Source organism: Lepisosteus platostomus, chromosome 3, assembly GCF_059453375.1.
Source record: "Lepisosteus platostomus isolate fLepPlt1 chromosome 3, fLepPlt1.hap1, whole genome shotgun sequence".
Taxonomy (NCBI): Eukaryota; Metazoa; Chordata; class Actinopteri; order Semionotiformes; family Lepisosteidae; genus Lepisosteus; species Lepisosteus platostomus.
Genome location: NC_142613.1, coordinates 71,172,558 through 71,195,997, shown reverse-complemented (window position 1 = coordinate 71,195,997; position 23,440 = coordinate 71,172,558). Strand labels below are relative to the sequence as shown.

The window sequence follows — 23,440 nt, the reverse complement described above, 5'->3', positions numbered from 1 at the left end:
GGCTGGAGTGATTTATCAGCATTGCTGAATTCAGACCAGCTATGTCATGTTTGCCTGTCATATTCCATTTCATTCATTTTTAACCTATAGTTTTCCTGACAGAAAACCCAACCAGCTTATTCCTTATCAATATGAATAAAATACAACGATTTGCTTTATCTTCATCTGAATACAGTAAGGACTCAACATTCATGAAGGTCTGGCGCAGAGAAATTCACCAAATGCACATATAACCATCTCCACCTCATTACCGTCAAATAATATACTACAGTATATACTATATATGGTTAGAGGACATACGTAATCATCCCATAAATGATAATTAAATTACTAATGCATTGATTTTAAGCTAATTAAAATATCACTGGTCAACTAGAACAAACAACAGTAATCGAAAACGTATAGTAATCAGCTAACCGGGACCTCCTGACACAGAACCTGGAGCGTTCGACACAAAACCAAAACAAGGCCAGGCTGGGATGAGGATTCTGGGTGTGGGTACCTGGGCAGGGAGCAGGGAGAGGCTCACTCACGAGCTAGATTTGTCTCACGATCCTCGTCTTTTGGGCAGCTAATTTGAAAGCTGTGCTTATTAACCTTCAGCCCAGTTTCACCCTGCTCAGCACTTCTTCCATACACGACTGAATCTCGAATAAGTGAATTCGCGGGTGTTAAGTTCGCAGATGTTGAGACCCTAATGTATAATTATTTAGAAGTTACTTGGAGATACACCTTCATACACAGTAAAGAAAAAATGATATCCTGTACTGTTTTTAGACTCAAGTGTTGCTTCTCTCTGCGTAGGTGAAGATGAGATCCAGAAACAATGGGGAGGAAAGCCCAGCCAATGGGGAAATGAGCGTCTCCCAGCCAAGCAATGGCACATCGGAAGAAGAAGAAGATGGAAACACCCAAAACCCTAAGAAGAAAAAGAACAAATCTCGACGGCAGAATGAAGGAGAGGTGATGGTCTCAGGAACAGTCAAAAGGCACCAGAAGACCTCAGAGGCCAGTGACCAAAAAAAGGGATTACTAGACCTTTCCAAAGATGATCTTCTGCGACTCCTGAGTGTTATGGAAGGAGAACTTCAGGTAAGAGGATAATCTGGTATTTATTTTGCATCCACCCAAGCCTGTCCTGTGTCTTTTATTATAGTTAACGAAAGTGTTACTAGCTTTTTAGCCTTGCTGTGTTTAATTTCTGCATAGAAATGCTAAGATTATTCAAACATGTGGTAATGGACAATATTTTGCTGAATATGTGAAAAACAATATGAACTGGTAAAATTGCTGAAATTACCTCCTGCTTTTGCCAAAACCAATAGCTATCATTGATATTTTACCAAACATATGTAAAGTAATCAAAAACGTATAGTAATCACGTACATAGTAATCACATACACACAAAAACTGACAGTCAATACGTAAAGTGTTACTAATAAGCTACTATTTAAGAATATGGAAATGTAAATATTGCTACTTTAATTAATGGGTTTTTAGATGTCTTGTCTATGATTGTAAGTGTAGAGAAATCATTCTATAGTGCTTTCAGCAGTATTTGTTTCTTGGAATCTATAGCACAGTTTTACTTTGCTTGCTATAAAAAGTAAATGGTTGAAAAACCTTTTACACATAATATATATGCTAATATATAATATATATAATGAATCGAGAGTAACATATACTGAAGAGTAATGTTTTGCATAGTTTTAATATATGGGCAACAGAGTTTTACTGTAGCTCTTACAGGTAATATATACTGAAACACAGCACCTGCTCTCAAGCCATTACTAATTGCACAACCCTAACTGATTGACCTGGGCGGATGATATGAAAGATTATACCATGAATATATCTAAAATAAATATGAATATATCATAGTAATATATCTATCATGAATATAAAATTAAAAAAGTGTATAAAAAACCCATGGAAGGTATAAAATGAATCATTTGAACTGGCATTAATTTTTGCACACTGACATGCTAACATTGCAAAATTATGTGTGACTCATTAATAAAGAATCAGGACACACTTCTGAGAATGCTTTTGACAGAAACATCTCAACATAAAGTCATTAGAGCATTCACACTACATGTATCCAACAACATGAAAAAAACATCACAGCTCTTCACCCTACGTTTTATCCGAATCTGATTCTTTTCGGTATTCCTTTGTGAAGTCAGCAGTTATCTGCTTTTACATCAATTCATAAGATGGAAATATTTCACTGGTTTTACTATAGCATTGACAGTATGTACAGGTGTCATAATAAGATAAAAGTGCATTGCATCATTTCCACATTTTTACATTAAAACTGTAGTTTTAATTTAATTTTAATGCATATTATTTATGGTTTCCTCTTATGATGCCTTCTGCCAGTGAGCCCTGGCCTTAGTATTTCAAACAGAGTGTAAGAGGTTCATGTGGCTCAGGTTATTCTTCAGAGCCCTATCATCTCCACTTCTTTCCAACTGGTACAATTCTGACCTGTTGCAACAGGTGGACAATGTTTTGAAAGGCACAAACCTTTTGTTAAGGAAGGATAAACATTCTTTCCTAAAAGACGACCTGTTAGAAAATGTATAACTTTGGGGAGAAATCTTCTCTTTGTTAGACAGATTGCTGCCTCTCATAGCATATGCTTATACTGGAAATGGTGGGCTCCCGAAGCATCCTGGAAATAACAGCCATTAATCTCTATCTGTGCCCACTGTAGGCTTTTAAACATTTCCTGATCAGAGATAGGGACGTAAACAGGAAACTGTGCACACATTGTATCAGACATCAGGCTTGCTAATTATTACAGAGTGGAGTTTAATTAATCTCTCCTGAGAGGCAAGGTGCAGACATTTGAGACACGTTGATAGTGCTTCTCTGCTGTTATAGTATTTATTTTTCCATTGTGTCATTAATGTTCCAATGTGAAACTGCAGGAGCCACTGGCACGGGTTTCAGAAGTAAATGATTTTCATGCTTTGAGGAAATGTATAGTGCAACTATGCCTCATGTACATTCCCCTGGCAATAATATGCAATATTTTTTCCCCACAAATCAATGTGACAAAGAACAATGCTGCACATTGGTGGTGGTGGAGGGGAGACCCCATTACCTGTAAAGCGCTTTGAGTGGAGTGTCCAGAAAAGCGCTATATAAGTGTAAGCAATTATTAATTATAATTAACAATAAAGAGTCGCTTTCAGAATGAGCAGATGGTATTAACACATCAATATGCATAATCAATAAGTGGTATGCTTACTAAATAAGCCATGATGTTATAAATAGTAAGATGCTCATTGACAACAGAACTGGCACTGGAATATGTTAGAATATGATATGTTAGTAGAAACAATAACAGTTTGTGCATGGCTAATGTTAATGAAAAAAAACAGGAGTTATTAATAATAGCACAACTGACAGTCAAAACAACTGGATGACATTTAATATACAAAAAGAGGTAGAACAGAAAAGACCTTCATTAGTATTTCCAAGATGGTGAAAACATAGGAGGTAGGTGTGAAGGTGAGAGATGTTATTATACAAGACAGAGAGCAAAACATTGGATAGGAAACTGTCTGAAAAGTAAAACAAATCTGGAATTATTGAGAAACACTAAGAATTTGGCACAATTGTAATGCTTCCCAGAAACAGACACCCTAAGAAACTAGCAGATGCAGCACACAGAAGATCACCCAAAAAGGCTCAGATCAATCCTCTATGTATCATACCAACTGTAATATACTGTGTGTATCCTGACTTGTTTTGTATAGAAACGCTATACAGTATAATCTGAAATCTAGGGTAGGCAGACATCACGTGTCTGACTTTATAAGTCTTAAGGAACTTTGTAAGCAAAAATGGTCTAACATATCTGCTGACAGATGATAACAGATGTGACTAAAGATGTGAACTTGCCATCACATTTGGAAATAATGTAATAGCAATTGATGACAAATGTACTATTTCAATGATTTGTTTATATTAAATTGTGTATTTGACCCTTAAAGTTAATTGTGATATTTATTCAAATTATGTCAGCTTTTTTTGTATCTGTACAGAAGCTGTAAATATTTCAAGGAAGGAATACCAAGACTTACATTACCACAAATATACAATATGTATGCTGGATTGTGTATACAGTGCTCTGTCAAAACATAACTCAATACCGTAAAACACTGTGTGAGCCCACCTACAGTGGTGATTACAGCTGCCCCACATTACAGGATAATTTCCATTGCCACTCACCCCATTGCAATTGTTGCGGCTCTGCATGAGACGTAGTAAGACTTCTTTCCTTGCCTTTCTCAACTCTTTATCACTGCCTGTAAACTTAAACGTCTGTCTGAATTGACACATTAGCCAGGTCTGCTGTTGCCTTCAGCAGCATGTGATGAGCTGAGTGATCTCCTTTTATTTGGATTTCAACCTATGCTTTATATAATTAACCAAACTACAAAATATACCTCCTTTCTTTTAATGGTGTAAAAAATAATGTTTTCTTAGTAACTTCACAATTACAGTACAGTACGTTCATGCCAATGCCTGGCTTTTTTGTTAGCAAAAGCAGTTGCAGTCCGCAGCCACTGGGTGGAAACAGTGCTCTTTTTTTAGCAGTCCACCTTTCATTAGGTGGGAATATGGGTGATTCTCTTACAGAGATTTAACAGCTGAAGGCCCAAATACCCATAATTTCTTTTTAAAAAATGTCTGAATCCTGTATTTCCTTATTCCAGTTCTAGTACAATATTAGGTCGGTACAGGCACATTCCTAAACTTTATATTCTTTGAATGCTTTCTTCACATGACAACAACTAAAAACAGGGGCACTAACAGCAAGAATAACAATTAGAAAGTCCCAACCAGGGACTTTGTTTTTGGAATTGGCTCCGGTTCCTGTGAACCTCACTGATGATGCAGAGCAGTACATCTTCATGTTTGCATTTTCTTCTCGGCTCATGCAATAGTGGGATGAAATATGTAAAAAGTATTTGGCATGACTCGCCTAGCTGAGGGAATGGCAGCCCAAATCCCTCCTCATTAGTGTGAGGAATGAGCCAGGGAGCTGCTGCAAGGGTGCAGATGAGGCGGCAGTAGGGATGCAAAAGAACTATCTGAAGGGAAGACCTGGGTATGAGACATATATGAAGAGTGGGGGTGTTTGAAATTAGCAACTAAACATCCTCCCGAACATGTGTTATAAACCCCACTGCTGTCCTGAAGAAAGAATAATGTTTTTGAGGAAAAAGGTGGGATTTCCAAAACCTACCTTTCCAGGCCTCAGGGATCAGCCCCATCTAGTGGTTTATTTCTAGAATGCAGTAGTATACATGACATGTAGATAGTTTTGAAAAATCTCAGTTTATTGTAATCTAAATGATTAAACACATGGCCCCATATAAGCCGCACAGCAAAGGTGCGGTATTACATCAGGAATTATCTGAGGAATATATGAAATATCAACAGTTTATATTTAACAAAGTGGGCATCTTCGCTTCAGATGGTCGCATCATATTAGCTGTAAACCTAGAGAAAATGAAATTCTGCAGTTCTCGGATTTTCTCTGCCACCTCCCGTATTTCGTGTCTGGGTGGAGGAAACGTGTTCATTCTATGTTGCGTCCTACAGGCTCGAGAGGATCTCATCCACATGCTGAAGACAGAGAAGACCAAATCCGAGGTGCTAGAAGCGCACTATGGCTCAGCGGTCCCAGACAAGGCTCTGCGGGCCCTGTACAGAGACGCTCTCCTCGCCAAGTCCAAATCCACTGGGGACGATGTGTATGAGAAGCCCATAGCAGAGGTACTGTTGTGGAAATACAATTCCACTGAATCTGACCAGTTCAACTGTAAAGAGCTTCTCAAACTCCTTTGTGCAATGCTGATTGAGTGCAAATATACAGCTTATACCCATGCAAGAGGTGAAAGTCAAAGTTAAATCTATTTGTTAATATGGTATATGGCATAATATGAATATCAAACATATTATTTATAGGTTTTTATTTTTAGCATTAGTATTATGTTACCACAGGGCAGGAGCTAGTAGGACCCTATTGTTTTGGTCATATACTAAACAGGTGAAAGCTCATGTAATCAATAATAGAAGCAGTTAGTCCTGAAAGACACCTGAAGTACAGTGTAACATGGTATACATTTAAATTCAATGAAAAGAGTCCACACTTGAACAGGGAAAAGTGGAGACTTGACTTTTCTCGTCTCCAGCTGGACAAACTGGAAGACAAGCACAGAGAGACCTACCGCCGCATGCTGGAACAGCTCCTTCTGGCGGAAAAATGCCACCGGCGCACTGTCAACGAGCTGGAGAGCGAAAAGCGCAAACACGCAGACTACATGAACAAGAGCGACGACTTCACCAACCTGCTGGAGCAGGAGAGAGAGAGGTGAGAACTTGGCTTTTTTCTCCCTTCTGAAGCACCGGCTTGAGTGGATGGCTCTACTTACAGGAGGATTTTTAAGCTTTTTACTCCACCTTTCTGAACGATGGAGTAAAAGCTGAAAGGCACACATGGACATGTTTTTATTTAATTGAAAAAAAATTGACCAATTTTTACATTCCAGCAAAAATGATTGAGTAAGTCAGTTAATCTTAGTGTGCAGTGACTAGGTGCATGGAGGTGCATGTTTGGATATAGACCTCCTACTGAATAGAGTTCATAAATATTTCTTAGCTGCAAAGAAGATGTGATGATATATAAAGCAGTACCCAGAAAATATACAGGAGTTGAAGAAATCATTTCCAAACCATTTTGTCTGTAGCACCTTTTGAGCTGTGTAATAGAAATGGAAATCTTTATATTGGAATCTACCGGGTTTGTGAATTCAGAATTTAAATAAAAGCAAAACTCCATCTCCTACTCTAAACTGACAGAACGCAGCTAACAATCACAAATATCTAGAATGAAAGACCACCCGTTTACCCGTTTCCCTTCAACGGGTACACACTGGGAGTAGGCTAGTGTAGGGGAGATAAAAAAGCACAAAAGGCTGCACTGCTGTGGATTATAACGTAGTTTATCATAAGACAAGATCTGAGGCATGCCTCTGGTCATATCCCTGTTAAAGGTTAAGTGTCATCCTCATGAGTAAGTGGGGAGCTCCATGCAGCAGCCCCAAATTGCTCAAGAAGCTGCTGTTATCTGCACAACTCCCCGTCGTTTACCTTTTCGTTGTTATTGGCATTTTTGTGCTGAAATGAAGATGCACGCCGTGCAGCAGTGTTCCAGACTTATGGCACAGATTCAAAACCACGACAAGCTAGGACACAACTGGAGTCTGCCTAACGTAACTCAGTCTGATGAAGGACACGCAGAATGTGATTTCTGTAGATTAATCAAAGCTTGTGGAAGTTGGTGTGAATCATGAAAGGATACTCAACGATCAAAAAGTCGCCACAGTGTATATACCGACTTAATCCTAACTATTTTATTTGCACAGCATTTATGTTGCTTGTACCATTTGTGCTTAGTTTTGTACTATTTTACTAGGTTAATTCGTTTTGCCTTATTGTAACCGGACAACTACGCCCTGTACTTACGCTGAATGTAGGTTTTTCTTCCATCAACAGAAAGATGTTCATTTCCAGTAAAGGTTGCCCCAACTAGCCAGAGTAGGGAAGCAATAAAAATGGTCATATTTTTGTCATGAGATTATTTCTATTGCTCAATACACCAATTTATCTGAACCTGTTTAATATGTGTTCGGTAACCACGCCACCATTTCTGAAAACTAAAAGAACAAGGGATTATGTTAAGCCTCGACAGCTTTGGTAGTTATCCCAGTGAAGTGCATTTGTTTCTGCTGACCATATCTCCAGCTGTGAGTCAGTTTTGTTACACTCCATTTCTCCCTGTTGAGAGAGGAATTGCAAATATGGCATTCTCTGGGATAATCAGGCTACCAGAGCTTGTTAAAGAAACAGCTGCAAGTGCATGTACCATATTTTTAATAGTTTGGAAAACAACTTTATTACGTACATTATTGACTTGATAAAAGAATAAATGGCAGATTAAAATAATTGCCCCACCTACATTTTAAATCATACAATCTGACCTCTGCCCTTGCTAAGCCAAGTAAGATCTGTACAGTTTTTCTTGTTACAAAAGACAATAAAAGTTCACTAAGGTTTTATGCTCTGTTCAATCTGTTGTAGAGATATCAGGTCTTCAAATCAATGGTTGTTTTTTATTACATTTATATTTGGTGGTCTACGAATAGCCAAGAAAAGTAAATCTAATTCAGTTTATATCCAATATTGCATCGCACATGTGTGCCACTTAAAAAGCACATTATGAAGGAAGTATTTAATCTTATTAGTTTATAGGTTCCTCCATGTTTCAAATACATAATCTCACAAAAATGCTTTTTCAGATGAGCATCTCAAGGGTGAGAGTAGAAATGTCTTTGATTGGTAAAGAGTGTGTCCGATTTGGGCTTAAGTTTTATTTTAAAGTTGTGTTTAAAAATCTGAGCTCACGGGTATAGTTTTTCGGCCTCTCTCCTACATGGGTTTTTCCAGTTTTCTGAGTGCATCCTTCTCCCCTCCCAACAGGAATATTCTGATCTTTCACCACTCTGTGATAATACATTCCTCTGTGCTTCAGTCACCCTAGTGTTACAGGACTCTGGCTGCTCTTGTGGTGATGTCATGAAAGGCCTCTAATCACCTGCAAAGGGAGAAATAAAGAATTATTTTATTAAAGAGTCCTACTACTGAAACATTTTTTAAATTTGTTTGTCATGTAGATTACAAAACCTTACTCTTTCTTTCATGGCTCATACTTTAATGTTTAACACACCAAAATCTCCATTTACCTTTGCTTCGTACACAACAGAAATGCATTGTTCACAGGACAGATACACATTAAAAGGTGTTAATTACTGTGACTCCGTCACCACATTGTAAAATAAACTAAAGTGTGTTAAACCAATCACTATTGTTACATTTTAAATTACAAAATATTATTTATAGTTCCACGGCATTTACATTTTGTCACAGTGTATTATCGACAATTTAGAAATAATGGCAATAAAAAACTTGAGAATTAAAACATTGATGTATTGATGTAAATATTGGATTTGAACAACTATGCAGAGGCCTCTTGGTATTCCTCTGTTGTTGGATCTAAAGATGAGTACATTATTTTGTTTTGACTTCTCTGGGAGTGAATCAACACACAAATGGAATTATAAAAAAGTTCTAATACAATTTCGGGAGTAAGGGTGGATCCTAATTTCTGACACTTCCACTCGCTTGAGTATAATCCCATTCCCCACCTGACACCCCATCTGCACTCCTGCAGCAATGTTGTGGCTCACTCCTCACAACCTGAGGGGAGACCGAGGAGCCTCATCCTTACCAAATGCCAGTTTCTCCAGCCAGGTAAGCGACACTAAATACACTCTGCATATCCCATCTCTCACTTGTATTTATTGGGACCTAACCCAGCTTCAAGCTTTCAATAGACTCTGTAACTATACAGGTCTTAATGACCACCGATAGTTTAGCAGCAGGTGTAAAATCATGAGGGTGTTCCAAAGACTTGGGCTTTTGATAGTTTTTTCTTGTCTGTTTTCCAGTAAAAAAAATAAACTGAACATTTTGTACAAAAAAATATTGTGACCAAACAATGTTGGTCACACCAAGTACTGTAGTTGTGGCTCCAATGCAATTTCCATTTCAATTCAGTGCAATACGAGGAGTACAGTCTGACTAAACATCAAAACCACTATCGGACTTCCTCCCTGAAACGTTACACGGCCACCTTCTCTCAATACCAGATGTATTAATAGTGTAGATCCAGGTACAAACATCTATCATTTTATTCTCTTACAACTGTATGCATTACTCTTGTTTTTGTACATCAGGACATCATGCCAGATATAATTTTGTAGCCACTCACACACATGTTCAAGTGATGAACAGGTGTGTTGAAAAGAATTCCAGTGAGGACGTGCAGATTCTGAGCTTCATGTTTTGAGCGTTTAAGGGTATGGTTGTCTATTGGTGGTGTCTGAAGTGTCTAAGCTGTACAAGAAGAGATGTCCTATAGAGCTAACAGGGGAGTGCAATGGTTAGTATTACCGTCTGTACTCCCAAGTTCACCTCCACCTTGGGGCCCCTGTTATGTGTGGAGTCTGCATGTTCTTCCTGTATTTCCTTTCCAGAAAGGTAACAAGGGGATTTCATCCTGGGAGAATGGTTCCTGGTTTAATTACAGTTTTAAGGTCCAAATGGTCCCCTTTTAATTTGTGACCATTCTGAAGGGAGATGATATTACAAGAAACATGGTAGACACGATAGTCATGGAACTGAATCCCAGTCTTCTTTCTGTGTGCCCTCGTACATGGACTTTAGATTTTAGTTTGTTATGCTGTGGTGTGCAATGGTTTAGTAGCCAATACCCACCACTAAGCATTTAAAAATATTATGGCCACCCTGGAGCAAAATATTAAATAAAAATATTAACTTACACAGCAGACTCCCAATGTGATTTTATTTCCCTTGCCTTTACAAAATGTCTCCTATTACAGTGCGTTTTGAATGAATTTAAATTTTTCAAATACATCTGTCTCCTTAATTCAAATAACTGCATCCATCAGTCAGCAAATAAGAATCCTTTGTACATTGTTCACTCGGTTTTGGAACAGAAATGGTACTAATTTTATTTTCCCAGGCCACTGCATATTCTAATTAACTCCCACAGCCTGTTCCAGATTTTCTTCCTCTAGCCAATGTTGTAGTTTAATTGGCAGGATTATGGTAGATACATTTTAATACCTTTTCCCAGATCAACACACTAAATTAATTTAATTAATCTGTTGTTGCAGAGGTACTGTACTGTACTGTGATGTATTGGATTACTCTATACTTAAGTGAGACTTTAACACCATCATAACTGCTTAATACACACTATACTACATAAACATAAGACAACATGAATAAAAACCACACTGCAAAATAGAAATTCACGTAAACATTAAAAGGGTGGCACAGTGGCGCCTTGGTTGGCATTGCTGCCTCAGAGTGTTGGGGCCCTGGGTTCAATTTTGGACCTTGGGTGCTATCTTGGGTATAGTTTGAACGTTCTCCCCTTGTTTCTTGTGGGTGCTCTGGTTTCCTCCCACTGTCCAAGGACATGCTGTCACGATTATAGTCCCCCCTCCTTAAGGGTGCTCCAGCCCTTTCACTTTAGACTTAATTCTGTGCACCTGATCCCTTTTCCCAGCCCACCTTAAAAGCCAGGCGCTGACGCTCATCCTGGCTCTGCATCTGGTTTCCGCACCGTGCGAGTCCAGGACCTGGAAGCGCCTGGTCCCGTTCCCTGTCCGCCGGTTCCGACCCGGTTCATGGTTTTAATTCCTTGTTTGGATGGATCTCCTGGCTATGGACTTACTCTAGTGTTTTTGGATTCCCTCTATGGATTACTCTTTTGGATTGTTTGCCTCGGCCACACCTCCCCCGTGCACCAGCGCACTTTGGACACGCCCCCCTGTTTTCAGCCCCGTATTCCTGCATGATGTTTTCCTTCTTCGGATTGTGTCGTCCGCATAGGGTCCGGAAAGAACTGTTCGTTACACATGCTGGTTGGCTTCTGGGGAACTTGGCCGTGGTGTGAGTGTGTCTGTGTCTGTGTGAGCTCTCCAACAGACCGGTGCCCCACACAGGGTGTAGCCCTCCTTGTGCCTGTTGCTTGCTGGGACAGGTTCCTACTCCTCTGCAGCCCCGTACTGGATGAAACAGAAATTGGACAGATCAATGAATTATTACTTTTGCCTATGGCTGAGCTAACTTTTTTAGACTCACAAAATGATATCTAGCATTACAATAAGTACAAGAGTATCATTACAACAATAAAAACCTTACATTTCACACTCGGCAAAGTTCCGTCAATAAATCCTTGGCATTTGAAGGCAGAGCAGGCACATGTGGGATCTGTGGTAGTGTAAAGTAAGTAAGTGGATCCATGAAATATGTACAGTAGGTTTGTGTATCCCATTGAGAAAAAGGGGGACTGATCAGAATGTGCTCTAAAATACATGCCTGCTCATGTACGTTTGATATTCTTACAGTTCTTGGCAGTACTCAATAGCATGTACCAGACATCCTGCAGCGTAGAATGGCCTTAGGTTGAATTCTAGTGTGCACTTCTTTCCAACATCCACTAAATGTCATAAAGTGCTCTGGTAGCTGTGGCTGACTTGGGAAAATCTAATGCACAAATTAGAATAGATTTAAAGTTCCTTTGATGTGGCTTAGTAATTACGGCTCTCAAGAATCTCAGCGTGTTGTTTGGAAACACTTTTAAATTTAGCAAGGTATTTGTGGCAAAAAGATCGATTATTATCCCATGAGGGAAATTGCAGTACAACTGCAACCTGGCACAGTCAAAACAACACAGTGTAACGAAGCGATACAATAATACAACAATACAATACAGTAAGTACAGCTGGAGAGAAGTGCAGTAGAAAGTTTAAAAATGGAGTATACAGAATTGCTCACAGTACAGAAGATACAAAACAAGCCAGAATGTACAGTCCACAAAAATATGTGTTGCACCTTGTAAATATACTGCACAAATCGCCAGCATGTACAGTATTGCTCAAAAATCATTGTAAACAGGAAAACCATCTGTAAACAGAAAATTCATGTTTAGTACAAAAACAGGTCAATGTCAATGTTGCCCCTGCCCAGACACACAGTGGATGAGTTGTACAGTCTTATGGCAGAAGGCAAGAATGACCTTCTATACAGCTCTCTGTCACACCATGGTTGGATCAGCCTATTGCTGAACGTGCTCTTAGTTCTCACAAGCATGTCATAGAGAGGATGTCCATGATGGTCATTCATTTGGACACCATTCTCCTCTCGGCCACCACCTCCAAGGGGTCCAGATCAGACCGAATGACAGAACTTGCTCTTCTGATGAGCTTGTTCAGCCTGTTAGCATCCCCTGCTCTAATCCCAGAGCCCCAGCATACCACCGTGTAGAAAATGGCGCTCGCCACAACCAACTGATAGAACATATGTATCATCTTAGTACACACATTGAAGGACCTGAGCCTTCTCAAGAAGTAAAGTTGGCTCTGTCCCTTCATGTAGATGGCCTCTGTGTTCTCAGTCCATTCCAGTATATGGAAAGTTTTTTTAAATAAACCTGATGGCACTATTGTGATTCATTTGCTTTGAATAAAGTTTATTCTAGAAAGATCATGATCCACTTGTAGGAGATCCAAAGAACACATTATGCTTTTATGGGTAATTTCTTTTTTCTGACAATTAGCCAAATGTTTAAAGGTCAGGTGTACATATCTGACATTTGACACCCCTTGTGACTTTTGACTACATTGACAACATGTCTTTGATTTCTGGGAGTGTTATTATAGAACAAGGTCATTCCTGAGCATCAATATGTGTTAATGGTGCCTAACATTGAGAAGACAGAAAATGAAAAGACAAAACTACATTATAATAGCGATTATAATAGCATATTTGTAATATGTCTTAAAAGCTGTAAGCAGACTTAATGAAAAGAAACAAAAACGTTTGCCTCAGCACAAAATTTGCATTTTTTTCATTTTTGAAAGTACCATAAATGATGGCTATTAATCAAAGCATTGAAATGATTTGCTCAGAAAGTTTCAGAAATAGTTTTGGAGGCACTTTATTACTTTAAATTTATTATTTGGAAAAAATGGTTGTCTGCAACATGCTCTGCAATAAAATCTTGGAAAATATGTGTGGCCTCTGATATCTAAACCTCACCTCTTCAGTTTGACTATTAAATCCCTTCTAGGTCTTTGGTTAGCCAATGGAAATATATTCATTACATATTTCTGCAGTGTTTGGCATTTTATTTTAAGTGGTCTTGATGTTTTTACAAAATTCAACATATCTGTCACATTGCATCACCTTAATCCCCTTCTATACCAATATGATTATCAGAGTTATAATCCCTGCCTCATATTTACCAATATTTATGTACATATGACAAAACATGGATCTTCTCATTTCTTTATATTTAAGGTTAAACAATACTGGATTTTTGCAAAATCTAATTTATTTTAAAATCTGTTTGACTTGAAAATCTTGTATGTTATACCTTGTACATTTGCAGGGCTTTTTGTGCTAACTTTTAAACTGCTTTCAAATCTACAGTATATGAGAAACCTGTAACAAAACGTAAGTGGGTTACATTAAGATGTGTTTTTGATTTGTCTGAATAAGTCTTAAATGATAAATTATAGAATAATTTACATATCTGTACCCAACAGATCTTTCTTGATGGCGCCTTTGCCATTCTATGGTATGGCTCTGTGGTTTTATCATTAAAAATTCTGGCACATTTTTCTACTTATTGTAGGGGCACCTCAAATGAGTTGCAGAAGGTGTATATTTGTGTGACAAAAATAAAATGATTTTAATCACTCGTATTTAATGATCAAGAACATTTTTTAAATTATTGCTGTTGACCTTTCAGTGTCAAATGCTTTTGTATGTGTCTGACTGTCATATAACAGTTCAAGGTCCTGCTCAATGATAATTCTGATTTGCAAAGTTATGATCTACGTACAATTGTCAGGATTCCTAAAGCAATATCTCACAAATCCATTATACTTCTTCTGTATCCCCAGTTGGGGCAACTTTTAACAGAAATAGATGAGTTACAATACGGGGAATGATTTACGTCAATTTTATTTTTACTTTGTCTATTAATTTGCCACAAAGAAGCTGTGGTGAAGAGGGTACTTGTTTCAAACCTATGCTAGTTAACTAATAAATAAAAACGCCTTCCCCCTCACTGGAGAGTCCCTCCCCTTGCTGTCCAAACTAGAGCTGTTCCTTATATGGAAAGGATGACATCATCACAGAGTGGTCCAGTGCTATTTTACACAACATTCACCTTTCATTGTTCTGATGACATGGTTGGAATGTGATGGCTAATTCCCTGTGGAGTAGGGGCCCAAATCGACCCTGCCAAAGTCTCTCCAGCACAGTGTTTGCACATTTCAAAACATGTTAGGCATGGACTTACCTGCAATGCATCTTGTGTAGAAGGTAAGAATGCAAAAAGTTACTACAAGTTTTAGGATTAATGCTTCTGCAGCTGCTGTGCCTTGTGGCAAAAATATATCTGTGTCTCTTGCAGCACTAAAAGTCTTCATTATGTGTTTGTGTAATGAACAGAAGGCAGCAGCACTGAACCTTTGTAGTTCGTGAACTTGAAGATTCAACACATGAGTGTGCTATCCGTGAACTTGAACTACAGTATAAACCTCGCATGATTTAAAGGACAGGGGCAGACTCAGTGGAGAAAGAGGCACGCACTCAAAGGCAGAGTAAATCATTCACATGCATTTCAGTTTCGGTGACGATCTGAACGGAACAAAAACAGGGCGACCACTTTGTTTGGCACGGCGGCATGTTTCTGCTATTACGGCTTCATGTTCATTCAAGTGCAAGAAGCATGGTAACCTCAGTCTGAGAATCACATGAGAGTTCAGTTTCTAATCTGACCCCCTTTGTTCCTTCTCCTATCATGCCTTTTTAATTTATTCTGCTTCTCTGCACTACATCCCAGCTTGCAGTACAATACTCGCTCACTGTTGGGCACAATCTTTGCAGTGAAGATCCTTTATTTCTTGTAATGGAAATTCGACAGACACATGTAAATACAGCATTATGGAATCTGCGTATATTAATATGAGTCCAGTATATAAACGTGTTAGTGGTCAAAATCACAGCGGCAGCTATAAGTCTCACTACAAAATGTGTATGAATGAATAAGTGTATGTACTGTAAATCCTGGACTAATACAAGCTAAAGTGTATTTGCTATTGCCAAAGAAAATAACTGATTTATTTTACTAGCTGTGGATGACTTTACCTCCAGCAGCTTTCAGTACTTACAATTACAATTGTAGGCTGTAAGTGGGTAAACATTCCACTCTCAATCAAAAAGCTGCAGGAAGCTTCTCAGAACTTGAACTACTTGAGGCAGGTAAGTTCTGTTTAAACCTGGGAAACCTAGGTTCGTCCAGGTAAAACTTGTGACAATTTTTTCTTTTCTGTGACACCATTACATTGCGGCACTACGTTCCTGAGCATAGTCTACACACATCATATACTCTTACGGAATTGGACCTAAAAGCTGCTTGAAAAGAATATACTCCTAGTAGTACACAAAGTATAAAAATGTTAAACATAATCTAAATCCACATAATTTAAATTGCTAAAGAGTGAGACTTCAATTTATTATGCTTGTTCATTCATGGTTTTGGTTTATAAATGCCTGTGTTTCACTCTTAAAGACAATATTTCATGCAGTTTATAATAAATGTGCCACACCTTAACCCATGTTTCAACTTCTTCTTATAACTGAGACTAATGGAAAGACACAATATTTCTTATTATAGGGTAGATTCATTTCAAACACCTCTACCAAAGTGGTCACTGCCTGTTGAGTATGCACTAACTGGTAAACAAGTATGCAAATCGTGAGCCACAGAGAGAGAATCTGTGCTTGAGCCATAAGGTTTTTGGTTGTCATTGCTGAACCAGACTCACGGCACGTCGGAAGATGATTGGCTGAATAAGGTGGCAGGTGGGAGGGGCCTGTCATTTATTCCTCCCCCTTTTCTGGTCTCTCTATGCACAGGACAGGACAGGAGGTGCTGTTAGCAGAGCTTTGAAAGAAACAACTGGTGATGTTAAACGAAGTGTGTAGATTATAATAAACCATTGAGGTTATTATATACAAAAAGGTAAAGCCTCTGTGCCTTTTATGACCAAACTCACACATTTCTCTGCACACACATTTGTTATGACAGATGCTGACACGTTTTCATTATTTTAAAAAGAGTTAGTGCTGCATAACTTAAAATGAGAGATGAAAATACACGTTGTTTTCCCAAGTACTTCATCTGAGAAAAATGCAAAACCTAAAGAATTTAAAACAGTGTAAATACAGCACTTTTAAGAGACATTTCATACATTTCATTGCATTATCAGAATGTAAATGTTGTGATAAAGGGAAACCTTTAAGGGAAAAAAGCTAAAAAATGTATCACCTGCAAAATAAACAGATACATTTCTTTTACAAAAGCACTTGAAGAAGAGATTTGGGGAGGATCATTCTTTCTTTTTTGCAGAATATTTTGCAACGGTGTGTCATGGACACAGTTTATCTGTGATGGGTGTGGGCAGGATAAGGACTGAAATTTTCAATTCATGGAGGGCTGTCCTTTGATGTCACACAACGCAGTCCACTGATATTGTCTGGTTACATACAGTGTATTGCTTTTCATTGCGATTGTTGGCTGATAGTAAATTGCTTTTTTCAGGTTTCCACAAAGCTTTAATATTAAATGGCATTTACCTGTATTTTGATGATGTTATGAATTGACTTTAGCAGTACATTTTTCAGATTTACCATTTTATTATTTTTATTTAAATCAGTTTACTTCAAAAGGGTCTCCATGTGACATGATATGGCCTTAAAGAGAATAATTATTGAAATAACATGTCCTCCCTCCCTTTCAGACTGAAGAGGCTTTTGGAACAAGAAAAGCTCTACCAGGCCCGGAAGGAAAAGGAGAATAACAGGCGTCTTGAAAAAGTAAGAGAGGAACTGGTGAAGCTGAAATCTTTTGCACTGATGCTGGTGGACGAAAGGCAAATCCATATTGAGCAGATCGATCAACAAGCCGAAAAACTTCATGATCTCAACCAGAAATTGCACGAAAAGGAGCAAAAACTGAAAGTGGCCAGTGCCAAAGCAAAGGAGGACAACCAGAAACAACTGAAGCTAGAGGTTGAACTTGAGCACAAAGTTGCAAAATTTGTACAGGAGCATGAGGAGATGACAGCGAAGCTAGCCAATCGGGAATCCCAGAATCACCAGCTGCGCCTGAAACTGGCCAGCCTGACTCGGAGGATTGAGGAACTGGAGGACGCAAACAGAATTCTGCAGAAAGCAGAGGAGGAACTGCAGGAGCTGCGAGACAAAATCAGCAAAGGAGAATGTGGTAATTCAACACTGATGGCAGAGCTGGAGAATCTCCGGAAGAGAGTCCTGGAAATGGAGGGGAAAGATGAAGAAATAACCAAAACAGAGTTTCAGTGCAGGGAGCTAAAGAAAAAACTCCAAGACGAAGAGAACCACAGCAAGGAGTTAAAGCTTGAAGTGGAAAAACTTCAGAAGAGGATGGGAGAACTGGAAAAGTTGGAAGAAGCTTTCAATGTTAGCAAATCAGAATGCACACAGTTGCATGCTAGCTTGGAAAGAGAAAAGAACTTGACAAAAGATTTAGCCAGTGAGTTGGAAGTGGTTAAAGGTAGGGTGAAAGATCTTGAGTGTTCTGAATCCAGACTGGAAAAGGCTGAGATGGGCTTAAAGGACGACCTGACAAAGCTGAAGTCATTTACGGTAATGTTGGTGGATGAAAGGAAAAATATGTCAGAGCGGATTAAACAAGAAGAAAAGAAGAGCAATGATTTGAATAATATGTTTAAGACTGAACAAGGAAAGGTGATGGAAGTCACTGAAAAACTTATAGAGGAGAGCAAGAGGCTTCTCAAGCTGAAATCTGAAATGGAAGTTAAGGTGAGCACTCTCACAAAAGAGAAAGATGAACTGAGGATGAAACTTGCTACTGAAGAGGAAAAGTCTAAGGATTTGAGCTCAAAGGTAAGCCTGATGAAAAAGAAGCTGGATGCGTTAGAAGAGGCTGAAAAGGAAGCAGCTAGAAGTAGACTTAAAAAGGAGATAGGCAGGTTTGCAGATGCATCTGGACAACATGACAATAAAGTGAAAGAGCTAACATCGGAAATTGAAAGACTGAAAAATCGTCTGAAGCAGCTGGAGGTCGTAGAAGGTGATCTCATTAAAACCGAGGATGAATATGACTTGCTGGAGAAAAAGTTCAGGACTGAACAGGACAAGGCTAACGTGCTCTTTCAGCAGCTTGAAGAAATGAAGAGTCAGATTGCCAGAAATAAAGCGATAGAAAAGGGAGAGGCAGAGAGTCAAGAGGCAGAGTTACGTCAAAGATGTAAGCTGGAGGAGGCAAAAACGAGAGACCTACAGAATGATGTTCAAGCACTCAAGGAAAAGATCCATGACTTGATGAATAAGGAAGACCAGCTTTCTCAGTTGCAGGTAGATTATTCTGTTCTTCAGCAGAGGTTTATTGAAGAAGAAAATAAAAAGAAAAGCATGAGCCAAGAAGTTATCAATCTTACCAAAGAGCTTGAGATCGCCAAAAGGTACAGTCGTGCTCTTAGGCCCAGCATGAATGGAAGAAGAATGGTAGATATTCCTATGACGTCTACCGGAGTACAGACTGACGTGATAGCCAACGAAACTGGTGAGGAGGAAACACCCGCTGTATTCATTAGGAAGTCAGTTCAGGAAGAGAACCACATCATGAGCAACCTGCGGCAAAGAGGGCTGAAGAAGCCCATGGAGAGGCCAGCTGTGCTTGACCGCTATCCTCCAGCTGCCAGTGAGCTCAGCATGAGGAAGTCCTGGATCCCCTGGATGAAGAGAAAAGACACGTTTTCCCACAACGGCCCAGAAAAAACATCCCAAACTAAGGTCGAGTCTACACAGTCTGAAATAGCAGTTTCAAAACCTCCAGGGCAACCGCTGCATATTAGGGTCACTCCAGATCATGGAAACAGCACAGCAACTTTGGAGATAACCAGTCCACCGTCAGAGGACTTCTTTTCAAGCACTACAGTTATTCCCACCTTAGGACTGCAAAAGCCACGCATTACAATCATTCCTACAAGCAACACGGTTTCTCCAAAAAGCAGGCCAAATGAAAGCACTGTGAGTCCTGACCGGGCCATGTCCCCCGTTACGATCACAACTATCTCCAGGGCTAAATCTCCTGAAAGAGGCAGGGCATCTTTAACAGACAGGCCAATGTCCCCCATTCAGATTATGACTGTCAGTACAACAGCTGTGCCAGATGTCTCGGTCTCACCAGAACCTCAAGAGATGACCATGGGAAGAGCGGTTTTCAAAGTGACTCCCGAGAAACAGACCGTTCCCACGCCCATCAGGAAGTACAACTCCAATGCCAACATCATCACAACAGAGGACAACAAGATTCATATCCACTTGGGGTCGCAGTTTAAGAGGCCTGTGAGCACTTCGTCAGAAAACAGTAACCCCACAATCACGGTCAGGCCTGTCACCGTGATGACTGAAAGCAAAGAAGCTGCCACAGGGACTGTCTTGCGTTCTCCTCGCCACAGCAATCCTCCCAAGACACCCACCAGCAAAGTGATGAGCAGCATCACCATAACGCCTTTCTCCTCGGCGCCTCCAAGACCGACACAGTCTTTGGTGAGTTGTGGGAGCCTAGATACTCAAAGGCACCTCTTAGAAAAGTACTTTTTGAGTTGTTACTGCAAAGTGCATCCAGTACTTCTTCTGCTAATCTTCCAAAAATATTTGTATTTTCACGTACTCCATAAACAGTTACTAGGTGATTTTCAAAATGCTTTCCTCCTGAGCAAAGTTTTTCTACAGACCTCCATAAGACCCAAGTATTGACCCAACTGAGGAAGAAGAATCTAATGTCATGATATTATTGCTTATGTACAACATGGGGTCTACCAGGGTTAGAGTAGGTGCAAATAGCAATAGTATATACATAAAATGAATTTGGTGTCCAAACCTCAATCAGTTGTAATTAATTTGGAATTAGAATTAAAGGAACAAAAGGTGTTATGGAAACTACACTTAGAGTGCTATAATGTTGTCAGCTTAGCAACAATTAGAACAAAACAAATCAGATAAACCTATATTCCTAAATGTGTCAAATGAATGAAAGAAAATCTTGTTGTAAATTTTAGATTTTGTTATATAAAAATAAACGCACATCCAAACCCTCTCAAAGTAATCAACTCCCTGTATTCCATGATATTCTTTGTTATGCGAGACTGAGTTTTTATTGTTCAATACATTATTGCATAGAAAAATAATCATTTTAAACCTTCTATATTTCAGTTGCTACTGAAATGTTTCAAAATGATATCAGGTGGCGACTGCTCCCTAGATAGCTCACTTACCAGGTATAGATGAATTGAATACACTTTTTATTGTATTACATATACTAACACTGGAATGTACTGACATGCGTATCAGACTCAGTAGAAGCTACTCCCAGTGATTAATATAAAAGTTTGGATTCATTTGTGTTTTGCTGGCACAAACTCACAATTCCCCTTGAACTCTTTTAGGGTCACTCTGTACAGTACAGTAGTATGAGTATTTAATAAAGATATTGCTCATGGTAGGCCAACGTTCACATTACAAAGCCTGATAATAAAGGACACAGAATAATAGTATGTTTTGTTGTGCAGTTGTGTTTTTTTTTTTGCAGGAGGGAGGGATGGACAGATACTGTAGGTAGAAATAGAGAAAGGTCTATATATGCTGTCTATACACACATGCAAGGTTTCTGGGTTCTGGGTCAATAATAAAGCTTTTGTCTGAGCAGCCTCTCTGAACAGTGGTCATTCAGCAGGCACATACACACACTATGGACATACTCTCCCAGCACAGCACTGAGAGCAACACTTCCTTCTTTATAGGTCGTGCTGGTGAGGTACACTATTGTACTGTATTTCGTAGATTAAGTTTTGTTAAAGATTTAAAAAAAACTCCTTATCAGGAAAATCAAGAAATGCTAGATTAGACCGTTCCAGTTCTTTCGTTACACTTAAAAACAGGCAATCCATTGTGATTTCAGATGAGTTTCATACAGTAGCAACTGTTTTGTTTTCTAATTCACTTGCCTTTAACACTCGTTTACACCTCTCTCTCTCTCTTTCTCTCTCCCCTTCACCTCAGCCAGGGCAGGACGGACAGCTGGCTCGGCCCGCCCCCACACGCATCCCCATGTCGAAAGGTATGAAAGCGGGGAAACCGGCGGCGGGAGCCCCGGGGGCCGCGAGTGTGACAAAGTTAGAGTCGCGGGCGGAAAGCCAGTCGATGAAAATTGAACTGAAGAAGTCTCCAGCCAGCGGCTCGGCTCCTGCTGCTGGAGGGAAGGGCTGAGGGCCGGGGCCGGTGGAGGGGGCGTGCGCGGGCTCTCCTGCTGCCGTGGAAACCACTCCCCCCACCCCGGTACACTCATACTAACTCTGTGGAGCAAGCCCGGTATCATCACACCTTTTTTTAAATTATTTTTCAGATTTAATTTTTTCTTAAAACGATATACAGTATGAGCTTTGCGGTCTTTTGTCTCTTTCAGTTGCAGTCCTGCAGGACTGAAAAAGTCCTGTGGCCTGTAGCTGTCACACTTCCTTATGGCCTTGCAGAGGTTTATTTTGTTACATTGTTAATTGTAATTATAAACTTGAACTGTAACCCTACAGTACATACATATACATAATGTGCGTGTTTGTGTGTATAAATCCAGTTTTATTATTGTATTTGATTACAGTCAACATAAAGATGTTTTAAAGCATGTTTATGTGCATTTGAGAGAATGAGACCTATAATAATTGCAAGGCAAAGCTATTACTAACATAATGTGACATACTGGACTTAAATGATACTGTTTTATACCACTTTGTATACTGTTGTACACACTGAGATAGTATTTTGCTTTTAGCATAAAATAAAGCTCTGTTTGTTGTTTTGTTCTTTGCTTTGTTTTTAATGCAATTTATTAAGTATGATCATTCAGTTTTAAAGATCTTTCTTATATCTTAGGAAATGAATTAATTCACTGAATCGTCTTCCACCTTGTGAGTTAGTGCAGAAACCCGTGGTCAAAGCTACAGATTTACTGCTGCCTCTATGCACCTAACTAGCATGTGGACTAATCTGCTCTTCATGCTTCGGGGGAAATGTACAGTATACAGAGGATGAACCACTCCCTTAGACATACTCAAGGGGCACTCCTGGATTGAAATGACGGGGTTGGATTTATTTTCTAGACCATGATTTTTGTCTGGATCTTTGCCTGTTATTAAAGGCAAAGCACATTTAAGGAGCACTTCTTAGCTTCTCACAAAGGAATGGCGCTAATTCCTTTCAGTTATTTATTTAAAATCTAGACATTTAAAAAAATTTGGAATGATGTGTTTTGAGCTCAAGGATTCAGAAATTCAGTGGTTAGGATTAGTTTTCTCTCTAGCTTTATTGTTAATATTGCAGTTCTAATTTAAAGGAATCCTGTAATATGTGAATATGTGAAGTTGTTTTGCGTTATTTTGAGATATGTAGTATGAAGCCTTTTACAAATACTCCAAGGAATCTTGTCCACTTTCTAAAACAATATGGAAATCACTGTAGAAGATAGGATGCTGCTCAGCAGTAATTATGTAGTGTATGCTAATAGTAATTACTACTTATGCTAATTACAGCTTAACCAAGTTCCGTTGTACAACTAGGGTGATTT

The 23,440-nt window shown here is 39.2% G+C and overlaps 1 protein-coding gene and 1 long non-coding RNA gene across 11 annotated transcripts in view; one reads left to right on the top strand and one right to left on the bottom strand.

Annotated features, from left to right (window-relative positions):
- Nucleotides 1-23,440, top strand: part of filip1b (filamin A interacting protein 1b) — a 58,814-nt gene that overhangs the window by 21,038 nt on the left and 14,336 nt on the right. For 4 of the 10 annotated variants that reach the window (XM_088626673.1, XM_088626672.1, XM_088626670.1 and 1 more), the window contains exons 2-7: nt 805-1,092; nt 5,626-5,799; nt 6,219-6,397; nt 17,556-20,370; nt 21,037-21,101; nt 21,883-21,940. In XM_088626673.1, coding sequence (XP_088482799.1) covers nt 811-1,092; nt 5,626-5,799; nt 6,219-6,397; nt 17,556-20,370; nt 21,037-21,101; nt 21,883-21,940 — 3,573 coding nt within the window. In that variant the 5' untranslated portion in view covers nt 805-810. Of the gene's footprint in view, nt 1-804; nt 1,093-5,625; nt 5,800-6,218; nt 6,398-17,555; nt 20,371-21,036; nt 21,102-21,882; nt 22,680-23,440 lie in introns of those variants that run through there. The other 6 variants (XM_088626679.1, XM_088626677.1, XM_088626675.1 and 3 more) reach the window with 3 other exon arrangements.
- On the bottom strand, nt 7,871-21,967 carry LOC148675390 (uncharacterized). Its single transcript, XR_015935511.1, has 3 exons — nt 21,828-21,967; nt 11,248-11,744; nt 7,871-8,680 (listed from the first exon to the last, which is right to left on the bottom strand). It is a non-coding gene; the product is annotated as an uncharacterized LOC148675390 (long non-coding RNA).